Source organism: Egretta garzetta, unplaced genomic scaffold, assembly GCF_000687185.1.
Source record: "Egretta garzetta isolate BGI_Z169 unplaced genomic scaffold, ASM68718v1 scaffold14, whole genome shotgun sequence".
Taxonomy (NCBI): domain Eukaryota; kingdom Metazoa; phylum Chordata; class Aves; order Pelecaniformes; family Ardeidae; genus Egretta; species Egretta garzetta.
The window spans coordinates 1,425,599-1,446,946 of record NW_009259588.1 but is presented as its reverse complement, the minus strand read 5'-3'; the positions used below and the strand labels follow the sequence as shown (position 1 = coordinate 1,446,946).

The 21,348-nt window shown below is 36.6% G+C and overlaps 1 protein-coding gene across 6 annotated transcripts in view; it reads left to right on the top strand.

Annotated features, from left to right (window-relative positions):
- The window catches only part of ATP9B (ATPase phospholipid transporting 9B (putative)), a 171,337-nt gene that overhangs the window by 68,600 nt on the left and 81,389 nt on the right, over positions 1-21,348 (top strand). For all 6 annotated transcript variants that reach the window (XM_035893429.1, XM_035893430.1, XM_035893431.1 and 3 more), the window contains 3 exons: positions 1,167-1,261; positions 10,053-10,133; positions 18,568-18,643. In XM_035893429.1, the coding sequence (XP_035749322.1) occupies positions 1,167-1,261; positions 10,053-10,133; positions 18,568-18,643 (252 nt within the window). The remainder of the gene's footprint in view (positions 1-1,166; positions 1,262-10,052; positions 10,134-18,567; positions 18,644-21,348) is intronic.

The window sequence follows — 21,348 nt, the reverse complement described above, 5'->3', positions numbered from 1 at the left end:
TGAAACTACTTCATTAGTTTTTATTGGATTGGTTGAAATATATAAAGAATTACGGGTATGCATACATGTTTGTCCATATGCATTGTTTAAAATTTACAAATAACTAGAAAAATCTATTTTTTCCACACCCATAGCACACAGTAACAATAGTGTATAGTTGTTAGGCTGTAGTGTAATGGAAGTTTTAACCGTTACTTCAGAAACATTTAAGTTTTTGTTAGTGTAGCAATTGTGAAGAGTAGTGCTAAAATTTTACCACCTTTTTGAAAGGCTTCAAACAGGATGGAAATTGTAGCTATTTGTATATGTTTTGAATAGATTTGGAATGTTCATGTGCAGTCTTTTTTGAATCTTACATTAGCAACCTATGTAGTACTCCAGACTTGATGATATCCATCAGACTAGTTATTGGGGCCAGAGAAGGCTCTGTACTGGTCTCAATTTTCCGTTTCTTGAATACGAGTCTTCTGTCTGCAAAGCATACTGATTCTCTTCAGAATGTATCAGTCTGTATCTTGAGATTCCCTCATATCTTAAGTACTGTGCATGTGTTGACAGGTTTCTTTAGCCTTGGATCCTTCACAACTACTGATGATTCAAAATTGTTTCCTTTAAGTATAATACATTGGGACCCATATTGTTTTGAATGGTATGCGTGTTAAGGATTTATTTAAAAAATTTTTTTTCGGAGAAGCCAAGAGACTATAAGCAGGGGAAGTTTGTGATGTCATACCAGCAAAGAGACAAAAATCACAGGCATCAGTTCATTATTCTGTTGTGTTGGAATTATACAAGTGTAACAATTCTAAAAAGAAAAGAATTGAACCTGTTTCAGCTTCAGCCAGTGAAGTTGTATCTCTTGCCGATAACATTTGGACACCTGTTTAGAAACTAGTAAGAAACCTGTAAAATAGGATTTGCCCCCCCACCCCCGCATTCACAATCAGGCATATTGTTAATTTTATCAGAAAAAATACGCTATTTTGTGATATCTGGAGCATTCCTGAAAGAAAGCACATAGACATTTCAAAATATGAATCATTCTATATGTAGCACGTTTATTTAAAAATAGTTATAAATTGGTTTATTTTCGCTCTTCTAAATTTTTTAACCCAGACTGAATTTTTGAGATCAAAAAAAGTTTGATGTCTCTCTATAACTTCAAGGTTCATGTTTCATTCGAACTGACCAGCTTGATGGAGAAACAGACTGGAAACTGAAGGTTGCTGTCAGTTGCACACAAAGATTGCCAGCTTTGGGGGTAAGCACTTTATCTGTTTGCTTTTAAGATATCTTCCATGTATGCGTATATCTCTCTTCTCTAAAAGATTGTTACAATTACGGTAAGTACTGGAAAATACCTGTTACCACAGGCTTATTTTTTTGCAATAAATAGGAGATAGAGAGTCCACCAAATGCTGAATGAGAAGTTGGTTATGCAAGTATTCTTGGTTTTACATTGAAAAGAAACCAAGACAGAACTGGATTTTATCTTTCAACTTAGAGGTTCTTCTTGTGGTCCCTACTGAGATCCATACTCCACAGAAGCATATCACAGTTGTAGTGTTTTCAACGAAATACTATACTGCAAGTGCAAGTCATTGTTGCCTTGGGAACTATTGCTTTAAACACTAACTGGTAAGCTTGGGAAACAGCAGTCTGCTCTTGGAAGGTAAAGTGCTTTTTGTTGTCAGGATGCTTTCTAGTCTGACCAGGTGCAATGTGCAAGTTCTTGCAAGGAGGGCTCTGTAAGAGTTGCCTGAATGTGTGTGGTTTTTGAGTGCATATATGTGTCATGTCAGGGGTCACTGTTAAAATTGTGAAAAAGGACACACGTGTGTGTATATATATGTAAACATTCAAAATAGACAGGTAACTACGAAAATGTATGTAGAATTATGTAAATTCTTAATGAGAAACTGAATTGTGTCCCTCGTATTGGGGAAGGTTCCTATTTTGCAGGAAAGTTGGCTTGGTATTAAGAGACTTCCTCTGAAAACATACTCAAGTTACAAGCTTGTGGAAATTTACCTGTACAGAATTTCTGGTGTTTTGACATTAAACCCTTTAGGTGTTTTATTAAAGGCAAACATACCTTAATAGAACTGTTTGTATGCCATCTCAATAGAAGAAGTGTTGGATTATCTGCCAGATCTGAGCAGGACTTCTGCAGTTATTCTTCCAGAATTACAGAGTTGCTGCCACACTGAAATTAGCAAAAGGGAGAGATTTTTTCCTGTGTTTGTAGTGTTCTGGCTACTGGCTTCACATGTGATAGGGGAAGGAAAAAAAAAGCTAGGTTTGAATTTAGAGGATTGGGAGCAGTGGATGGAACTGAAGGTTGGTCCTGGCAGACAGAGATGCCAAGTCAGGCTACAAGATGGGAGTTCTGGTGCAATAATAGACTTTAACAAGTATTCTGTAACCTGCAGTTGAATTTAGTATTTGTAATCATCTCCTGTAGGTTTTTACCTATCTTGTTTTCTCATTAAAAAAAATCATCCACATTTGAGACAGAAGCATGCATTTGACTAAAGTCCAGTCAGTTTTCTGTCTTTGGGGTTTTTTTATTAAATAGTTCTTTTCAGATAGTTACAACTGTGTCCAACTTAGCTATTGGTTTTTATTTCTCTTCTGTTTGGGAAGTATAACTGACTGCACTCAGCAAATACAACTCTTCGTGCAGAGCACTGTCTCTTTGAGTTCTGTTACTGGTTATAATTTCTGCGTTCTGAGCTTTGGTGTTCTGAGGCTGATGAAATCTGGAATAATTACAATGCAAAGGTTTTCTACGCTCTCCTTTGGAAAAGAAAAGTTTTACTTTTAAAAAACAACAAAAAAACCCCCCAAAACCCCAGACCAAATCCATGTCTGAAGTTTTCCCTCCTTGCTAGGAAGAAATAGACCTGGTAGAGCAGGGAATTGTTGTAATGTCATTTTTTATATTATATTCTTTCTTTTAAAAAAAAAAAAGTTATCAATAGACTTGACTAATAAATTGTTAATCATCTATGGAGATAGTATAAAAGTATGGTTAAACCTGTGCATTTGATTTGAAAGTACTAAATGTTTGTATTGTGGTTGTTTACAGTGGAAAACAAATCAGAAATGGTTGAAGTTGGGGAGCCTGCATTTGAATGGTAGGACATGCAGCCTCAACTTCCTGCAAAAATGAAGGTTTGCTTCAAGTCATGGTCGTTCTGGGCATGTAAGGGAAGGAAAGGCAAGGTATCACCAAGAAATTATTCACACATCTTGGAAACAGTATACAGGAGTCATCTGTACAATATAGTAACCATTTCTTCCTTAGTTGTTTCCACTTACTGCTATTAACCTACCTCTGACTGATCTGTGCTTCTTGCAAGATTTTTATATTCTCCCTCTTCTTGAGCTGTAGGTGACAACTGGTGTTGAGTCATCAGGTGCAGTTAATCGAGGAGCTATGTACGTTTTTACAAACCTTCCCTGGCTACCAGCAGCAAGTGAGATCCACCAAGCAGTTCATGTGCCTCTGCCCTTTCTCGTATCACACAGTTATTGGTGGTTAACCACGCTAGCCAAGACTTTTTGTATTAAGCTGACATGTCATCATGAAGTAACTGACACTGGGTATAATGCTTCCTGCCAACTAAACTAAACTATCTCCCAATTTCTATACTGTGTGGTTTGGTCAAACCATTGACACTTAGTGGTTCTTTATTGAGATCATTTTGAAAGGCTGCTTCCCAGCTGGTCTTATACTGTTTGCAGTGGTCATGTTGTGTACCTGCTTCACTCCTAGTTGTGTACCTGCTTCACTCCTAAGCCCCATCTGTGTTTTATTCTGGGGACATGGTAGTCTAATGCACCCAAATGTAAATGCTTTTTAGGGGATCCCCACATCCTACACAGAAAATAATGCTCAGCGCACATCCCAGAAGGCTGTTTCCATTCCTGTGGAAAGCACATTGATATTTCTTTAATTTCTGCAAAGACACTTTTACCTTGACTGGGATGGCAATAACATGCAAGAATATCATCCATCTAAGGAAACCCCGTGGATGGACCACTTCAGAAAATTAGTATGAAGCTCTAAGCAAGTCATGAATTTCAAACTAACAAAAAATAGCATTATGGAATTATTTTATTCTAAGCCTAATTTTTGTTCCTAATAGTTCTATACTGTGTGGTTTGGTCAAACCATTGACACTTAGTGGTTCTTTATTGAGATCATTTTGAAAGGCTGCTTCCCAGCTGGTCTTATACTGTTTGCAGTGGTCATGTTGTGTACCTGCTTCACTCCTAGTTGTGTACCTGCTTCACTCCTAAGCCCCATCTGTGTTTTATTCTGGGGACATGGTAGTCTAATGCACCCAAATGTAAATGCTTTTTAGGGGATCCCCACATCCTACACAGAAAATAATGCTCAGCGCACATCCCAGAAGGCTGTTTCCATTCCTGTGGAAAGCACATTGATATTTCTTTAATTTCTGCAAAGACACTTTTACCTTGACTGGGATGGCAATAACATGCAAGAATATCATCCATCTAAGGAAACCCCGTGGATGGACCACTTCAGAAAATTAGTATGAAGCTCTAAGCAAGTCATGAATTTCAAACTAACAAAAAATAGCATTATGGAATTATTTTATTCTAAGCCTAATTTTTGTTCCTAATAGAGTCATAAACTGTTATCTGTATCTAGGCCCTACATGTATTTTTTTTTTTTTAAATTAAATTAAAATGCAGTGGGCAGAATTATTTCTTTTATAGCTACAGTAAAAATAATGGGTTTGGAAAGAAGTTAGAGTAAAAATAGGATACATAAACACATAGGGATGGTGTTTAGCACCCTTTGAAACTTTACACCCAACTTATCTAAAAAGGGATGCTTAAAATAGGTAGTTCAGGTTTTCTCAGCAAGCAGTATTCAAGCTCTCTTGTAGGCACAGTGGAAAAAATTTGAAGCAACTTGGTTGAAGGTAAGGATCATTTGAGAAATACATTTCAGGTAGACTTTCTCACCATAGGCTTCTACAGAATCCTCTGTTGCTGAAAACTTCTCTTAATAAAACTGAAAAATCAGGCAAGTTGCTTTTCACATATTAACTTGAAAATGTCTATTGCTTTGTAAAGCATCATTATGCTTTCTGTTCCTAACTTGGAAAACCAGTACTTTACAGTGATTATATCACTAACCTGTACAGTAATAGGGGCATATGTTTTTTGATAGGCTTAAAATTACTTCTGCAGAAACTTGTTGGGGTTTGAAGAAGTCTGGCAAAGGACTGAGCTTTGTGCTCCGGTCTGGGATTAACTTTGGTTTCTTTTTCTCTACAAAATGTTAGGAGAATCGGGCAATGATCCTTCCTTCTGCCAAAAGAAGCTGCTGGGACATGATCCTCCTTTCATTATGTGCTGCGCAAGGTGGGCAGTGCATTGTATTTGTCCCCAAAATAGTTTACCCAGTGAAAATATCACTTCAGGGAACACCTATCTAAATATTTTGCTTTAGCTTTTTAAAATCACGCCATTAATGAAAACTGGTTTGCTTTAAGGAATTTTGGAAAATCAACCTGCCCAAATACCAGATCATTCATACCTCATAAATGCCGGTTTCTATCCATTCTGCGCAATACTAGCAAATGACATGGTCTCTTCCATAGGTAGCATGTTACTAAAATTCTTCTAACATGCCCATGTTATTGTAACGTATGACTTCAGGCAGGCTGCACATGCCTGGGGAGGGGCCCTGCCGCGATGCCCTTTGTGGTTGCCACGTACTCTCCACATGTAAAGCAATGCCTCTCAGTGTGTCTTCTCCATGTGCTTGCAGGACATTTTCAAAGCTGAGGCTTACAATTCATATTTACATATTAAAATGTATTTTTAATAATTTAAGAGCATGTGTGCAAGTAGAGCATAAAATAGGCTCAAATAATCTGATTATGCATTTGACAGAATGTGTTCACCATAATCGTCACTCGTTTTCTGTAGTTATCTGATGTAAAGGTAGTGAGGATCTTGCATCAGCATGTGCTATCAGTTGTGTCAGCAGAGCAGCACTGTAACCCTACCCACTGTGACACCCAGAATAAACAGACCTCCAGACCTTCGGAGCTTTTCTTAAAGAACAGATGACACCACCAAGATGATCAATACAGATTTTGTTGTCTTTCTGAAGCGCTTAATGTGATCAAAGAACTAAAATTTCAACAAGTCGTTTAGTGACGGCTGAGCAGCAAATATTGTAACACCTAGATAAGGTTTCTCAGGGTTTTGTAGTTATAGGTGAGGCAGTTCTTCTGGCAAGATGAGTGTTCCGAGGCACTCGGCTCTAGCTCGTGTGGTCAGCTAAATTTATTAACAGCAATGAGGTCACTGTAATTTTCAATAAATGGTGACTTGCTGATTTATTTGAGAAGATCCATACAGCAGTAAACAATACCATTTACATTTAATTAGTTTTATTGAACCAAAGGCAATTTTATTTGTAATGAACTACATGTTATGATTAAGAATGTATTTTAATGATCTTTAAGTAAGGTGAACAAATGTTGCCCTTGACCTAATAGAGGAGATTTTTCTATGTTATTGATAACTTTACAGTGATTTTGAAATTCTGAAATGCAAAAGAGAACATTTTCATTATTCTACCATCATCAAGTGATTTCCTGACTTTCACTGTAGAAGGATGATATGCTTTCTTCTGAATTATTTTCAAGTATAATTAAATACATATCAAGGTTTTTTAAAAATCTCATTTACTGTTGTATAAAAATAATTTCAATTGCTTGAAATTCAAGTCTTTCAAATAGCTTCTTTAATCTAGAACTGTTACAATCCCCCTATCAAGTTTTTTTTTTCCTTGAGTAAAAAAGAGGTCATTTGCCCTCACTGTCTCCTAGAAGCAACGTAATTTTAGACGTAGAATACTGTTTCCATTGAACATATCAGTAGAACTATTTGGCTTCAGTGAACCAGTGATTCAGTGCTTATAGTATGAAAATAACTCTTTACTGAAGCTGAATTTCACAAAGATCAAGTCTCTCATTAGTTAAATTATTAACAAAAAGTAGTTGCCTTTTTAAATATAATTAAATCATTTGTTTAGGGTAATTTCCCTTCTCCCTGCATTTACGTAGGGAGAAGCAATGACATAACATAACCAGGTAAATTTTCTTTGCTCAGTGAGCAGAAGTTACTTTTACATGTAGTATTGTGTACAAATCTTGATTATATCTTTGTTAAATTCACCATCACAACTTTTTTAAAGACATTCTGATGCGAAATGCACAGCTTCTACTACTGGGCAAGTAGCACTAGGTGAAGGAACATCTTCATACTCTTATAGTAACCTTCATTGTTGAATGCAGTACTTCAGCCACTGTATTTTATTGGCCTGAGAATGTTGACCATTTGGAGTACAGAGCATTGGGCTACAGAAAAAAAGTCCTTATCCGTTTTCTTTAATAATAAAAAAATACTTCAGAAAGCTACTGAACACCTGTAATACGCTTGTATGTCTTTTCTTTCTACTGCTTGTGAATGAAATGCCAATCAACTACCACCCCAGACTTCTCTCAGAACAAAAGTTTTTCATATGATTTTTAGTTTTAGAAAAAAAACCATGCATTTTTGGGAATACTCTGCCGGTTCTAGTTTGTGGCATTCCAGAGTAATGCCACAAATGTGTAGAGAACGTGCAGATCTCAGTTTTTCAGAAAGATAAGTGTCTTGGTTGAAATTCAAATAAGAAAAGAAGGAAAACATGAAACCTTAGGTGTTAAGTTAGAAATACAAAAGGAGAACTAAAACATAAAAAGAAAAGGCACCAAAGGAATGTGGTAGAAATTTTTACATTTAAAAATGTAACAAAGGAGAACATCACAATAGAAAAAGAAATATTAGAAGCCAGGAAAATATATTACTGTACAAATGCCAATATACTTAAAAAGGTGGATATTTCTGCTTCCTTTTATTCTAACATTGCTTCCTACTAAGGCATTCTTTGAAAAGCAAGTTCTTGGTTGACGCATTTCACTAGCAGTTTTTATTGTGTATATGAGTATGTGTGTGGTATTAGTTTTCTGCTGTGCTATCTGCTACTGAGAGACCCTTTATTTTTCTTTGCATAGTAAAGGATATAATAGCCTGGATTAGCTAAATTGTAGGTGATAACAGATTGGAAAGAAGTGAATGATGAAGATACAGGATACCGCATGTGTATTAGTTTCATATGAATTATTTCTCGTGAACCTGATGAAAGTACATTGGAAGAAAAATGATGCAATGAATGAATTTCATGTGAAAGACTACAATAAATGGCTAATGGTTTAAGATAAAGGCAATTTGTGAGAGTTAATGTTTAGATTTGATTCATGTTTTAAAAAGCATATGAAATACAAAGTCTGTGTGTTTTTGTGAGGTATGAAGTGAGAGATTTCTTGTCTGCAGAATATAAACAGAAATACAAATTCATTATTTAGAGGTACACATTTTTAAACTGAAGTAAAACGTTTGATAAATGTAAAATAGATTTAAAAAAACCAACATTCATTTTGATATGGACAAGTGAAAAAATGCTATTCAAAAATCTATAACCATTTTATCAGAGGAACAAAAGGGTACAAATGTGTCAGGTTTTAAGACATTAACACAGCTGGATGATAGCACATCTAGTTAATTTTTTTTAATGTTCAAATTATGTAATATTCAAATGTAGTTATTTTTTTCTTCTATTCAAAATCCTGAACAAAAAATGATGGCATGCTTTTAAAAATAGCTACATTTGAGCCAAAGTGTGGTTATACGTTCGTAAAATTAATTCTGCTTTTGAAGAGAGCCCATTCTGGCTAGCATGAGCAGGGTATTGTAGCCATGTAATCTGCTTCCCAGAGATGGTGTCTGATTAGCCTTTTGCAAGATTCATCCAGCATTAAAGGATGGAGATAACCCAAATAGTTAGGCGCTACATACGGTGAGAAGGTAGATGCTTTTGCAATTCATCAGAGGTTATGATTCTTAGATCCACTGGGATTTGGTATCAAGCATCTGCTCCTCTCCAGAGTAGAAATTGTATTGTGAATCCATGCATGAGTGGTCTACTCGTGTTGAAATCTCTTAGCTGCTGTTGGTCCTGACCATCTAAAAAGCACCAAAAGGTTTGCTTTTGTGATGAGAAGGAAGTCCTTCATATCAGATTCTTAACAATTAGTATTCTTTCTGTGGGAGGTGGATGTTTAGAACAATTACCTGATGAAATAATTGTTTCACGGTTTCAATATGATCCTCCCTGGGCCTCTAGGGACAGGTCTTAAGATCTAGCAATCATCAGATATTTTTTTCTTCCCCTGTTTATACCATACCACCACCTATTTATAGAGTCTACTACTGTAGTATCTAAGAGTCTCTTATTCTTCTTAGTTTTAGGGTAGGAAAGTTCATGGGTTGTTTGCTGTCATGAGTAGTAGTACCATGTATATTAGACCCAATTTTATCAGACTAGTTTAGTGTATCCCTGACTTGAAGCATTTGAGTAATCCTGTTGATGTATCCAGCCTTCTTTGAACCTGATGGGGTTTTCTCATGGGTTGACTGCAGATGTGCATGAGCATTTAAGAGAACTTGAATCAATTTCATTGTTTCCTCTTGTCTTGAGTTGTTTTTGTCCTTGTTGGAAAAGTATTTTGTTTCCAGTTTCATTAAAACCAAAACAAAACTCACTTTACTTTTAAAAGAACAAATATACGGAAAATACTAATGTTATACTATTATAAATTAAAATGGGTCTGTTAAGAGAAAATAAATCAGATAAAATTTCTAACTCGTTATAAATTTTAAACAGTTTAGTGTTTGAACTGTCAACACATTTAGAATATCATCTTGGATCTGGTTCGTTTATAGCAAGGTGTATGGAAAGACCAGCGTGTTTCTTAGTTGGGTAAAAACTTCATGGACTTGGGGTGGCATGGGGAGGGTCATAAACTGGAATCTTTGCCACTAGAAGGTTCTTCAAAATACGTGATTAAACTTAAGTCTAAATAATAGTAAGTACATTATTTGTTTTACAGGATCTCTTTTCCATCAATGCTTATGTTTATGCTCAGAAGCCACAGCTGGATATTCACAGTTTTGAGGGTACCTTCACACGGGTAAGTAGTGTGTGCAAATGTAGTTCTACTTCTCTCTTCCATTTCTCAATGTAAGTGAAACCTATACTTGGTGTCAAAGTTGTATCAGATCTTTCCTTAAGTTTACAGCAGTAAATTTTTTTCTGCGTTCCTGCCATGGCAATACTTCTTATAGAAGATATCCTGTTAAATATGCATTGCGGAAAGCTGATACAAAAAGAATATCTGAAAAAAGCAGAATCCAAGAATTGGGTATTTGTTGACACCACTATAATCTTTTTATATGAAACCATTTGTATAGTAGCATATATTGTTTGTCTCCAGGCATCTAATGTATTGTTCATATATGTAAAAAAAGGCAAGTTGAATGAAGTAGCCCAAGACAACACAACTGCTAATTTATGTGCAGTAAAAATGTGCCTTGTTTAACAGCATTTCTGTTTAAGGGAAAGCTAGTACTTCCAAAGTTCAGTTATCTCAAAAAGTGAAATAAAACTAAAAGCTACTTATGGGGGCTTTATTAAATCTTTTTTCCATCTATAATTATATTCAAAATCAAATATGATAATAACAATGGAATAATTTCTGTGATTTTTTTTCTGTTATTTTCAAAAGGTGGCCTGCTAAAGCTAACCCTTCAAAGCAGGGTGTCCATGCTAATAGGTAGTAAATTTTTTTAAATCGCTTTACAGATTTGTAGCGTTATATTAGCAGATATAGTGATTGTTTTGTTTATTTTAGCCAAAGTCAGTGTTAGTAGACTCATTTCTCTTGATAGTTTGTTTCTAAAATAATTTGAGAGAATTAACTACTATGGAGGTAGAGAGAAGAGTTTTTTTACCCCAGTGACTCAAATTGGTAATAGATTCTGTTCAGTAATTGGAATTCCAGTTCACAATTCTAAGTACACTGATGAATGAGATATTGCAGTTGTTGGCTCTTGAAGACCAATTTATACGAGTTATATAGTTCATGCTGCCTACAAAGTAAATGTCATTTACTCACACCTTCTAAAGCTGTAAGCAACAGTGTTTACTTAAACCTTGTATTGACCAATTGTCCAAATGAAACTTCTATTAACAGTTGTAAAATTCATGTTATTCCTGTCCCAGTGGCTAAGTGTATACTTCTCTAAATATAAATTGAACTCTGCAGAGCCTTTTTAACAACTCTGGTACCTGTAATTGAGACATTGGGAAATCATCACTAAACAGTTGCTCCCTGTTGTGGGTTCTGTTTGTACTTGTAATAAGAGCTGTATGATTCAAGCATCCCTTATATGTGTAAATAACCCTGATGCATTTTATGCTTTCAGGTTTAGATATGTGTTATTTTGACTGCTTCAGTAGGAAGGGCAGTTTAAACTGAACTTGTGTGTGCATGCATCTGAGGGCAGTGCCCTCAGATTTGCTTCGTAGTGGATCACACTGCAGATATTTCTAGAGGATTTTTTTTTGTTTTAATGGTGTACCTTCTGCATAGTGAAATGTTGCTTTAGGACACTTGTTTACTGATTTATCTTTCTACTTCTGCTGTGAGCTCTTGCTTCTTACACTAAACCAGTTTTTGCATCTAATTTCTATTTTATGTTAAAGTAAAAAAAATTAGTGTGCTTAGTGATGCTAATGCATACATTTTTCCTACTTAAGCATTGATGTTCAAAGGATTCTTGCAAGGGTAGGTTGACAGGGTAATAGCACATTGATTTTTCTTTTCTTTTTTTTTTTTTCCCCATTATGAAGACAGAGTACTAACAATGTAGAAGACAAACTTAGATAATTTCAAAAAGTGCATGACCATAAAACAGAAACTTAGGTGCACAGCTCTGGAGTTTTTATGAGGGAACAACTTCTCTTAAGTACTTCTCTGTGAGAAATACAGCCACAGCAAACCTGATTGCTGACAGAAGATACCTTTTGCAGTACACCTGCATAACCATGTCAGGAGGAGTTAAAGCTATGCTATACTTTGACGTCTTCCAGCTTCACATGAAGTTATTTTCCATTGTTCTTCATGGATTTTGGTGCATTATATGCTGTCAGTGCATGAAAGTGAGTGTGTGTCCTTGCATGGGCATGCAGGAAGGATCATGTCTGGCACTTACTCCATTATTTAAGTTAATTCCTCCCATCCTCTCTCCTCTTCTGGACATTCTACCAAGAAAGAATAGAGCTAAATTAGCGTTCTGTGAAAATGTGTGAGATTTGTTTTATTTGTTCTTGCGGTATCATCCATGTTTTGGCTGAGCTTATTTTGAAATAGTGATGCATAGGACAGGGATTTACAGACATAACTTCTAGACTTTCTCATCAATTCTGAAAAAGCATGAGAAAAACCCCTGAATGTAGAAAGAAAATAACTGGTAGCCATACTTTTTAACCGTGCTTTTACCAGTTGGAGCACAAAGAGTACTCTAGAAGATTACATCAGTGTGTACTGGCATGACCAGTCTTATGACCAGCATGACCTTTTACTTACAGCTTCTGTTCAGGATCACAGAAATTCTCTCTTCTGCTTTTTACCTTTGCTGGATTTTGTTTAAATTTGGGTCCTTCTTCCACCATTCCTTAAGAATATTTTCCTTTCACTTCTCCTATATTGTAACTCTGTGCTGTCACCTCAGTCTCTTCATTTATTTTGGGAATATATGTGTTTTGGGTTTTTTTGGTTTTTTGGTGGTTTTTTTTCATTCTGGTAGAAATCTCAGAGAACTCATTCCTTTGGGTTTCGTTCATATGCTGTAATAAACTTTTTTGCTATGGTACAGAACTATTTGGTATATTTTTTTTCCAATATAGTACCTTGTCAGATGTTTAAAAAACTACCTTGATGCAAAACCTGTTGCATGTAGCTGTTGATACTTTGAAAAAATACATATCGAGACATGAGCGCTGGAAATTTTATATTAATTTGAGTAGAATCTCTGGCCTGGAGCTAATTATACAGATGTTTTCTTGGATAAGTCTTGTATTTTACTAGAGAGAAAGTTGAATCATTTTATTACTTCATATTTGCTGTTGGAGAACTACCTGTTTTGAAGGGATGGTTGTGTTCACTTCAATCTGGCTTAATTTTATGTTGCCACTGAAGAGAATGAGTTTTGCAACTCCTTTTTACTCACCTTCCTTGTGCTGGCACTAAAATCCATACAGACAGCCAGACTAGGGAGCCAACGTGTGCAGAACCGAATCTGACCCTGTACAAAATACATATGCCAGTAAAAGGAACACAGCATGAGTAATTAAGTGTAGGACTGAGGTGTGTAAGGAATCTCTTTCAGTGATGCAACTAAACTAATGTGTATTCTTCCACTTTCCTACAAAAGTTGGTGGGGGTTGTTGTGCTGCATTCTGTCAGGTAGGAATAGGGCTAGAAAAGGTCAAATGGAAGTGGTACACTGGTTCATTAAATGATTAGGCCTCTGTCATTATCTGAAAAAGATTCTAACAAATTGTAGCTTTGAAACTCTTTAAATGGCTGCTTGAAATTTGTTATGATCCTTGGTCAGCTATGTTACAGATTCAGGACTGAGAGTAGGATATATTCAATTTTTATTTCACTGCTCATCTGTTCCTTTTTCTCTGCACATGCAAGAGCTACAGGCTAATTTCCTAGAATAGGAACTGTAGACAATTTAAACTTCTGTGGTCAATATTGCACATGACTTCAAAAACTGAGCCTGAATATGAAGCTTAAATGCAATACTGAACTGCACTATTCTGGTAATGAACTTAATGACCAACAAACATACAGCTGCAAAATGAAACTGAACCCAGCAGGCCTTAAGTGGAAACTTTATCAGCTGGACAAGGAAGCCCTTGTATGTCAAGCTTCTGCTACTAGTGAATTATAGATTTCATTTACCCCAAAACATATATTGTTCTGTTAGCTGTAGTAATATTACAAAATTTGCAGAACCATTTCTCCTTACTGCAGACCTGTCTTGTTCAGTCCTTGTCCCTTCCCTGCTTTATCTGTCCCTACCATCTCTTCAAAAGTAGAAATAAAAATAAACAGCTAAACTTGTAAGCTGTAATTTATTTTTTTCATTGGAGTAACTTACAACAAATGAAAAATAAGGTTAAGTCATCATCCATTTGGGTATGGAAGGTATGGTATTTGATAAATTGAATGAACTTTAAAAAGGTGGAAAAGTTAGATGAGGGCATAAAGACATTAAATTATCATAATGCAATAAGCAGAAGCTAGCTGATCAGCCAAACCATTCTGTTGATGAGCATGTCATGAGTGGAAAGAGATATAGCTCATTAGATGTTTTCCTATTTTGAATGACCTAAAAGGAGGCATTGGACAAGTGACTTTTTCCTGGCTGTGTTCTCAGCTCTTCATAATCACTGCAGGGCTTTCAATTTCTGCTTGTGTGGAAGAGTTTCATAATTCACAGTCTTAAAATTTGCTAGCTGAAGAATAAGGCAGAAGAAAAATATTTTCCTAGCTTAGTGTCCTATTCCTGACAATAACCACAAGCAGACTGTTGGGGAAAAAGAGTAAGACTAGAGTAAGGAGATGGTAATGCTGTCTCAGAAGATTCTTCTGTTTCTTAACAACTTGTTATGTGTGAACTTACTGAGTCAGTAAGTTACTGGTTTCTGCAAGTAACCTACAATGAATTTTCCTTCTTTAAACTTACCCAGTCCCTCCTTGAACCTATGTAACCTTTTAGCATTCAAATAGGAAGAAGTTGTACAGGATAATTACATATTTTTGTGAAGAGCAATTGCCTGTTGTTTTAATTTTGCTGGCTTCACTTATTACTTCTTTCTTCTTTGGTAAGAGACAACAGGATCTATCCTCCCTTTCTAGGTGCCCATTTCGTAGATGTCTGTCATGTTCCTCGTTAAGAGTTCAGGTTTATTGAGTCATACCTAGTATGGAAGCTACACTGACCACCCTTGTTGCCCTTTTTGAACATTTTCCAGTTCTTTTTACTTTCTGTTTGGAATAAGGGAAGGGAAGGAGGGATTTAGAACTACATACTTAAGACTTGGGCAAACCATGGATTTCTTTGTAATAGCATGATTTGTTGTTGTTCCTTTTTTCTCTGCTAGTAATTCTAAGCATTTAGCTTGTTCTAGACTATTAAGTTAGTGTTTTGGTAAACTTGTAATAATCCTCAAATTTGTTTTCCGGGTAGTCATGACAAGTTCTGAGCAGTTACGAGTTCTAAGTAGTTTTGATCAGCTCAGAGCTCCTCACTTTGTGAAGTTGGGGTGTTTTCTTCCTTTGCATGCATTGCTTTACATTTCACTGTACGGAATTTCATCTGTCCACTTTTTGTAGGATATATTAACCTACAGTATTAGCCAACTATCAAATCATAGATGTGTTTTCTGTAGCTATATTGTTCTGAAGTCTTACTTTAGTCTTATCTAAAGTTACAATAATAAATGTATGCAAAGATACAGCAGTGAACATTTCTTTCAATTCTACAGCTTTTCTGTATCTCTAATTCTGTATGTTAGTTCTGTGCTAGTGACTAGTTAAAACACAATGCTCCTGTCAAAATTCAAATTCTTTCTTCATGCTGGAATTCAACCTAATGCAAAAATGACTACTTCAATATCATTGCAGTTTTAGTAAGTGGTAGATGGGAAACTACCTCTTCCAGTGTTTGGAGGGTGCTATTTGGAGTCGCACTGTGGACAGCAGGTATTCTGTATGGAACTTCTGAGGGCAAAATACAAAAACTTTTTAATTTATTGAGACTGAATTCATCGCAAGTATGGTATTTGCGTCTCTGTCTTATCACTATATGTTAGTGACTGTAAAAGGCTGACCATTCATTTCCATGAGGTTGCAGTGTTTGACTGAAATACAGGATCTTTATGGTCAGCTCTGTCAGTGTGCATCATCCTATTAAATGTTTGCTGGGGACTGCTCTGACAAACTCTAGCGTGATTTGCTCTTTGAGGTACAGTGGTGAGTTCTTGTAAATAAAAGCATTTTCCTTGTACACCTATACAGTGTTTGCAGTTGACCTACTGATGCAGTGAGAAACTCCACAGCTTTCTTGTTCAGAATACTTGAGCAGAATTTCCTTTTTTTTTGTAGTGTATGATGGTAGGTGGAATTATAAAAATCAAGCAAGCTGAAACAGTCTGGACTATGCAGAATAGTTTGTGGATGATAAAACATAATCAAGGTTAGCATGTGTGTTGCTGACTGGGAACAATCTGTGCATCTCATGGCAAGCTGTGTGAAATTAAGACTCTTGTTTGGTGCCAGGCCCACCATTTGGGTTGAAAGTGGCAGCCTTCCACTCTTGTCACGAATGGCTAATCAGCATTGTCTATATGGGAGTATGAAAGAATTTCAGGAAAGTTGTCGTATTAGATTCAGCAGTTCTTGAAAAGTCCATGACAGGAATGACAAATACGATATCTGTTTTCAACTCACATATGCCCAGTTCGTGTCCTATTTCTAGCCTTGTTGAAACAGATTCTGAAACCTCTAAATAAGTTCTGTACAAGAACTTACCACTGGTCATGGTCATGTTTCAACATTGTAGGTGTAGACGGCAATCTCTCCACTGACTGCCATTCCCCAAAAGCTGCAGTTAGTATTTTGCCTATATTAGTAGCATCTTCCTCTGGAAGAACTAGTATTCTTGGATACTTTCTGCTTAGGATTTTATGTCTATACACTGCTTAATTAGGCTTTCAAAAGGCCAAAATAATCACAGAATCTGAATAACCCAGGAACAATAACAAATCAAACCAGGAATCTAAGCATTATGAAGTTAGGACAAAGTATCTAAAAATTTAGGCTGTGGATGAACCCTATCAAAGGTACTCATCTCAGGAATAAGTTACTGAGTGTTACGAAGTTGACTGATAATTGCCACAAATGATACTTTTTTGAGCTAGGTCAGAATACTTTTCTTGTTATTTAATGTTTCAGTGATCAAGACTTCATGTGTTACTAATACTACCAATAAGTTGAGTATTGCTGTAGCTGCTTTTCCTGTTTTACCTTCAGAGAGATATTTTCAGTTCTCTTCAACTGAACATTCCTTGGCCTATCAATATGAAATATTTCTGCTGTTACGTACCAATATCTTGGAATTGACTTCTGCTCTTTGTAGTACTCCCCAGCTACTGAAAATTCCTACATGATGTCATGTTACTCCATTAGAGTGGGGTTGCAGTTGCTGTTGTCTCAAACCTAATGTATTTTAATTGTTAGGAGTATGGCAAGTAATTCTTGCACTATTAATTCCTTAAGTAAGAATCAAAAAATACTTGTTTTTTTCTTAATGAAATACTAATCTTATAGATTATTGATGATTCTTGACAGAATTTTTACTGCTTATGTGAGTCTTGATTCAAAAATTATATTTTCTTCTTATAGGTAATTCTGATCTTCCCTCTCTTCCCCTCTATTTTTGACAAAGTGGTTCTCTATGCCTTTTAAACAATGATTTTGTTTCACTTAAGAGAATAAGAGCTATAGTTGCCTTGCTATGTAGGGATCTTTCGAAGTACATACAGAATGTATCTGTTTAGTTTGAGATTTTTCTTTTTTAGGATCAGAGATTTCTGAGCAGCTTATCCTGTGCTTGGTGGTTGTTTCAAAAATAGAGATGAGAAATGGACATAGGTTTTGATTATTGACATTATGCTGAGATGATTGTGTACTTTGGTAAATTAGTGGTCCCCCTTTTCCTGTAAAATGTTTAGCACAATCTGTAATTTGAACAAATACACTTGATTATCCTACCTCCTAAAGTTTCCTTTAGTTGTAAAGAGCACATTTCACAGCTGCTAATGAGTAACAAATCTGTACATGCTCCAAATGGATTATGAGAGATTAAGTCTGTTTACAATCTGTGGACCATTATTGTTTGAGAGGAGAGAGGGGAGGAAAAAAAGGAAAGTTTGGAATAATCATGGAAGCATTTTCCTGTTGGAATTATTTTCCCATTGGATATATATTTTGTAAATACATGGCAAGTGTGCATTTCTTTTTAAAAGTCAAAATATTCTTCCCTGAAGTTGCTATAATGTGCTTGGATTGCAAAATGATGATTGCCATAACTTATTTTATGAATTATAGGTGATTTGTCATAGAGAACAGGGTATTAATTTTTGGTGGTTAGTGTTCATAACTCACTTTCTGCTTTCTATAGCAAACTGTTCTGCAGTTTGATACATCTGAGGAAAAGAATATGTCCCTTATAAAACACTGTTGACTTTAGTTCTTTTAATATAATTTGGTTTAAGTAATATGAACTTCAAGCAGTATTTCACTTTTTGGAAGTTTATTCTTGTGTGCGTATACAGACAAATAAAGTATGTGCAATGAATACTATTACACAGTGATTGATACAAGGACACAGGCATTCTGTGCAAGTTATTTAGATGGTTTGGCATTATTCTTAACTATGACTATTTGTGCTGTTGATTTACTTACTAGCTGCTCATATTTTTAACAGGAAGACAGTGATCCAGCAGTTCATGAAAGCCTAAGCATAGAAAATACATTATGGGCAAGCACTGTTGTTGCTTCAGGTAAGTGTTGTAATAGCAAAGCTGATAATGTATCTAAAAGCTTCTGTGGGAGTGTATCTTTATTTTTACAATGTTAAATATTAATGGCTTTTGAAAATATTTTTGCCTTCCAGGCTATTACTCTTTTGCTCCTCTGTTGTCTGCCTTCCATCGGTTTTGTCATGCTACTCACAGTATTTTCATACATTTTCAGTCCTCTTTAACAGTTGTTGTTTCTTATTTTACTTAAATTTTACTGTTTCAGTAGTGCTGTCCCTTGTACCCCACCAAAGTCACTAACCTTTTTGTTTTAATTAGAAGTTCGGGTTGTAAAGTGCTCCGTTTAGGGTTTTGCATTTGTTAGGAGTTTTTATGTATAATCCATGCTGTGGGTAAAGTTTGCTTTAAAGTTTTTATCAGGCAAAATCTTAATAAGAAAATATAGATCAGTTATACAGTTATGTAATTTTAAAATAATGGGATCTAAATAATATTAATGTTTCATATGTGTCTGATATTATGAATTCACGTTATCTAGATGCTGTATTTAGGTTTAAGTCATTTTTAAAAAGCAGAAAATTATTTCCTTCCAGTTTTGCTCTATATAAGAAAAGCCAAAAAGATTGTAGAAAAAAGGGCTGTGGTTATTCTTCTGCACAAAAAGACTGAGAATAAGGAATCGGGAAAGCATGATTTCTGAGAAGGAGCTAGGATTTAAGATAGGGAATAGGAACAACTGGAAACATGAGCTGAGAGGAGGAGGGGTACAGAGAGAGGGGAAGAACCTAGCTTGTAAAGTTAAGCCCTACTATGAAGACTTATTACATCAGTGAGGGGCCTGCTGGAGGGTTGTGGGGAAGAGATCAAGTTTGAGGAGGTCGCAAAGAAGTCTGCAACTGAGCACTCCTTTCCAGAGTCTGAAAAGGTAGCCATGTTCTTTGAAGCTATGCTAAGGCACATAGAGGCCAGGGAGGTGATTCGAGATAGACAGCATGGCTTCACCAAGGGCAAGTCCTGCCTGGCAAACCTAGTGGCTTTCTATGATGGTGTGACAACAGTGGACAAGGGAAAACCAATGGACGTCATCTATCTGGACTTCTGCAAAGCCTTTGACGCGGTCCCCTACAGCATCCTTCTCTCTAAATTGGAGATTTGATGGGTGGACTGTTCGGTGGATAAGGATTGGTTGGGTGGTCACATCCAGAGGGTAGTGGTCAATGGCTGGATGTCCGGATGGAGACCAGTGACGAGTGGTGTCCCTCAGGGGTCCATACTGGGACCAGTGCTGTTTAATATATTCATGAATGACCTAGACAGCAAGATTGAGTGCACCCTCAGCAAGTCTGCAGATGACACCAAGCTGAGTGGTGCGGTTGATACACCAGAAGGACGGGATGTCATCCAGAGAGACCTGGACAGGCTGGAGAGGTGGGCCTATGTGAACCTCATGAGGTTCAACAAGGCCAAGTGCAAGGTCCTGCAGCTGGGTCGGGGTAACCCCCAGTATCAATGCAGTCTGTCTACTCTGCTCTGGTGAGACCTCACCTAGAGTACTGTGTCCAGCTCTGGAGCCCTCAGCACAAGAAGGACATGGAAGTGTTGGAGCGGGTCCAGAGGAGGACTACAAAAATGATCCGAGGGCTGGAGCACCTTTCTTATGAGGACAGGCTGAGAGAGTTGGGCTTCTTCAGCCTGGAGAAGAGAAGGCTGCGGGGAGACCTGGTTACGGCCTTTCAGTACCTAAAGGGGGCCTATAGGAAAGATGGGAAAAATCTTTTTAGTAGGGCCAGCTGTGACAGGACAAGGAGTAATGGATTTAAACTAAACCAGGGTAGGTTTAGACTAGATATAAGGAAGACATTCTTTACAATGAGGGTGGTGAAACACTGGAACAGGTTGCCCAGAGAGGTAGTGGAGGCCCCATCGCTGGAAACATTCAAGACCAGGTTGGATGGGGCTCTGAGCACCCTGATCTAGTTAGCAGTGTCCCTGCTCACTGCAGGGGGGTTGGACTAGATGACCTCTAGGGGTCCCTTCCAACCCAAACCATTCTATGATTCTATGGTTCTTTGATGCTCAGTATTGTTTGGTTTGATTGCACTGGGAAACTATTCTCTCTAAAACTGTTCTGTCAAATGGATGATGCCTAACATTGTCCTCAGTTAGGTTTTTAACTTAACTAGCCAGGATCTGTAGCTGTGTGTAAAAAAAGATGCTGCTCATGAATTGTAAAGTTCAGTACCATGTAAATTTGTTTTGAGTTTGCTTTTCCCAAAATTTGTACGTGGGGAAAAATTACACGCAAAGAGTATACATTTGCAAAGTCAGTAATTCCGAATCAATAATTTTGAATTTAATTGAAAACCATTCATTGAAACAGTTTTTATTTCCAGGGTAGATGGTTTGATTTTGTTTAGAAGTGTACCTAGTATCTGAGGCCTCTTGATCTGCCATCTGAAGTTGACACCCAAATTGATGGAAACAGTGCTACTTAAAATGTATGCCTTAGCTTATGTTTGGTTTTTTTACTTCTGAGGTGTCTTGTGAAGGTTTAATTGTTTATGAAGGACTTAAGTTCATTATTAATGATGGCAGTAGAAAAGCATAGGAGGAGATAATTCTCTTGTTGGAGCATGGTTTTTGAATAGTGGAATGTTGTGGTTTAACCCGGCTGGCAACTCAGCACCACGCAGCCGCTCGCTCACTCCCCCCTCCCTCCGTGGGGT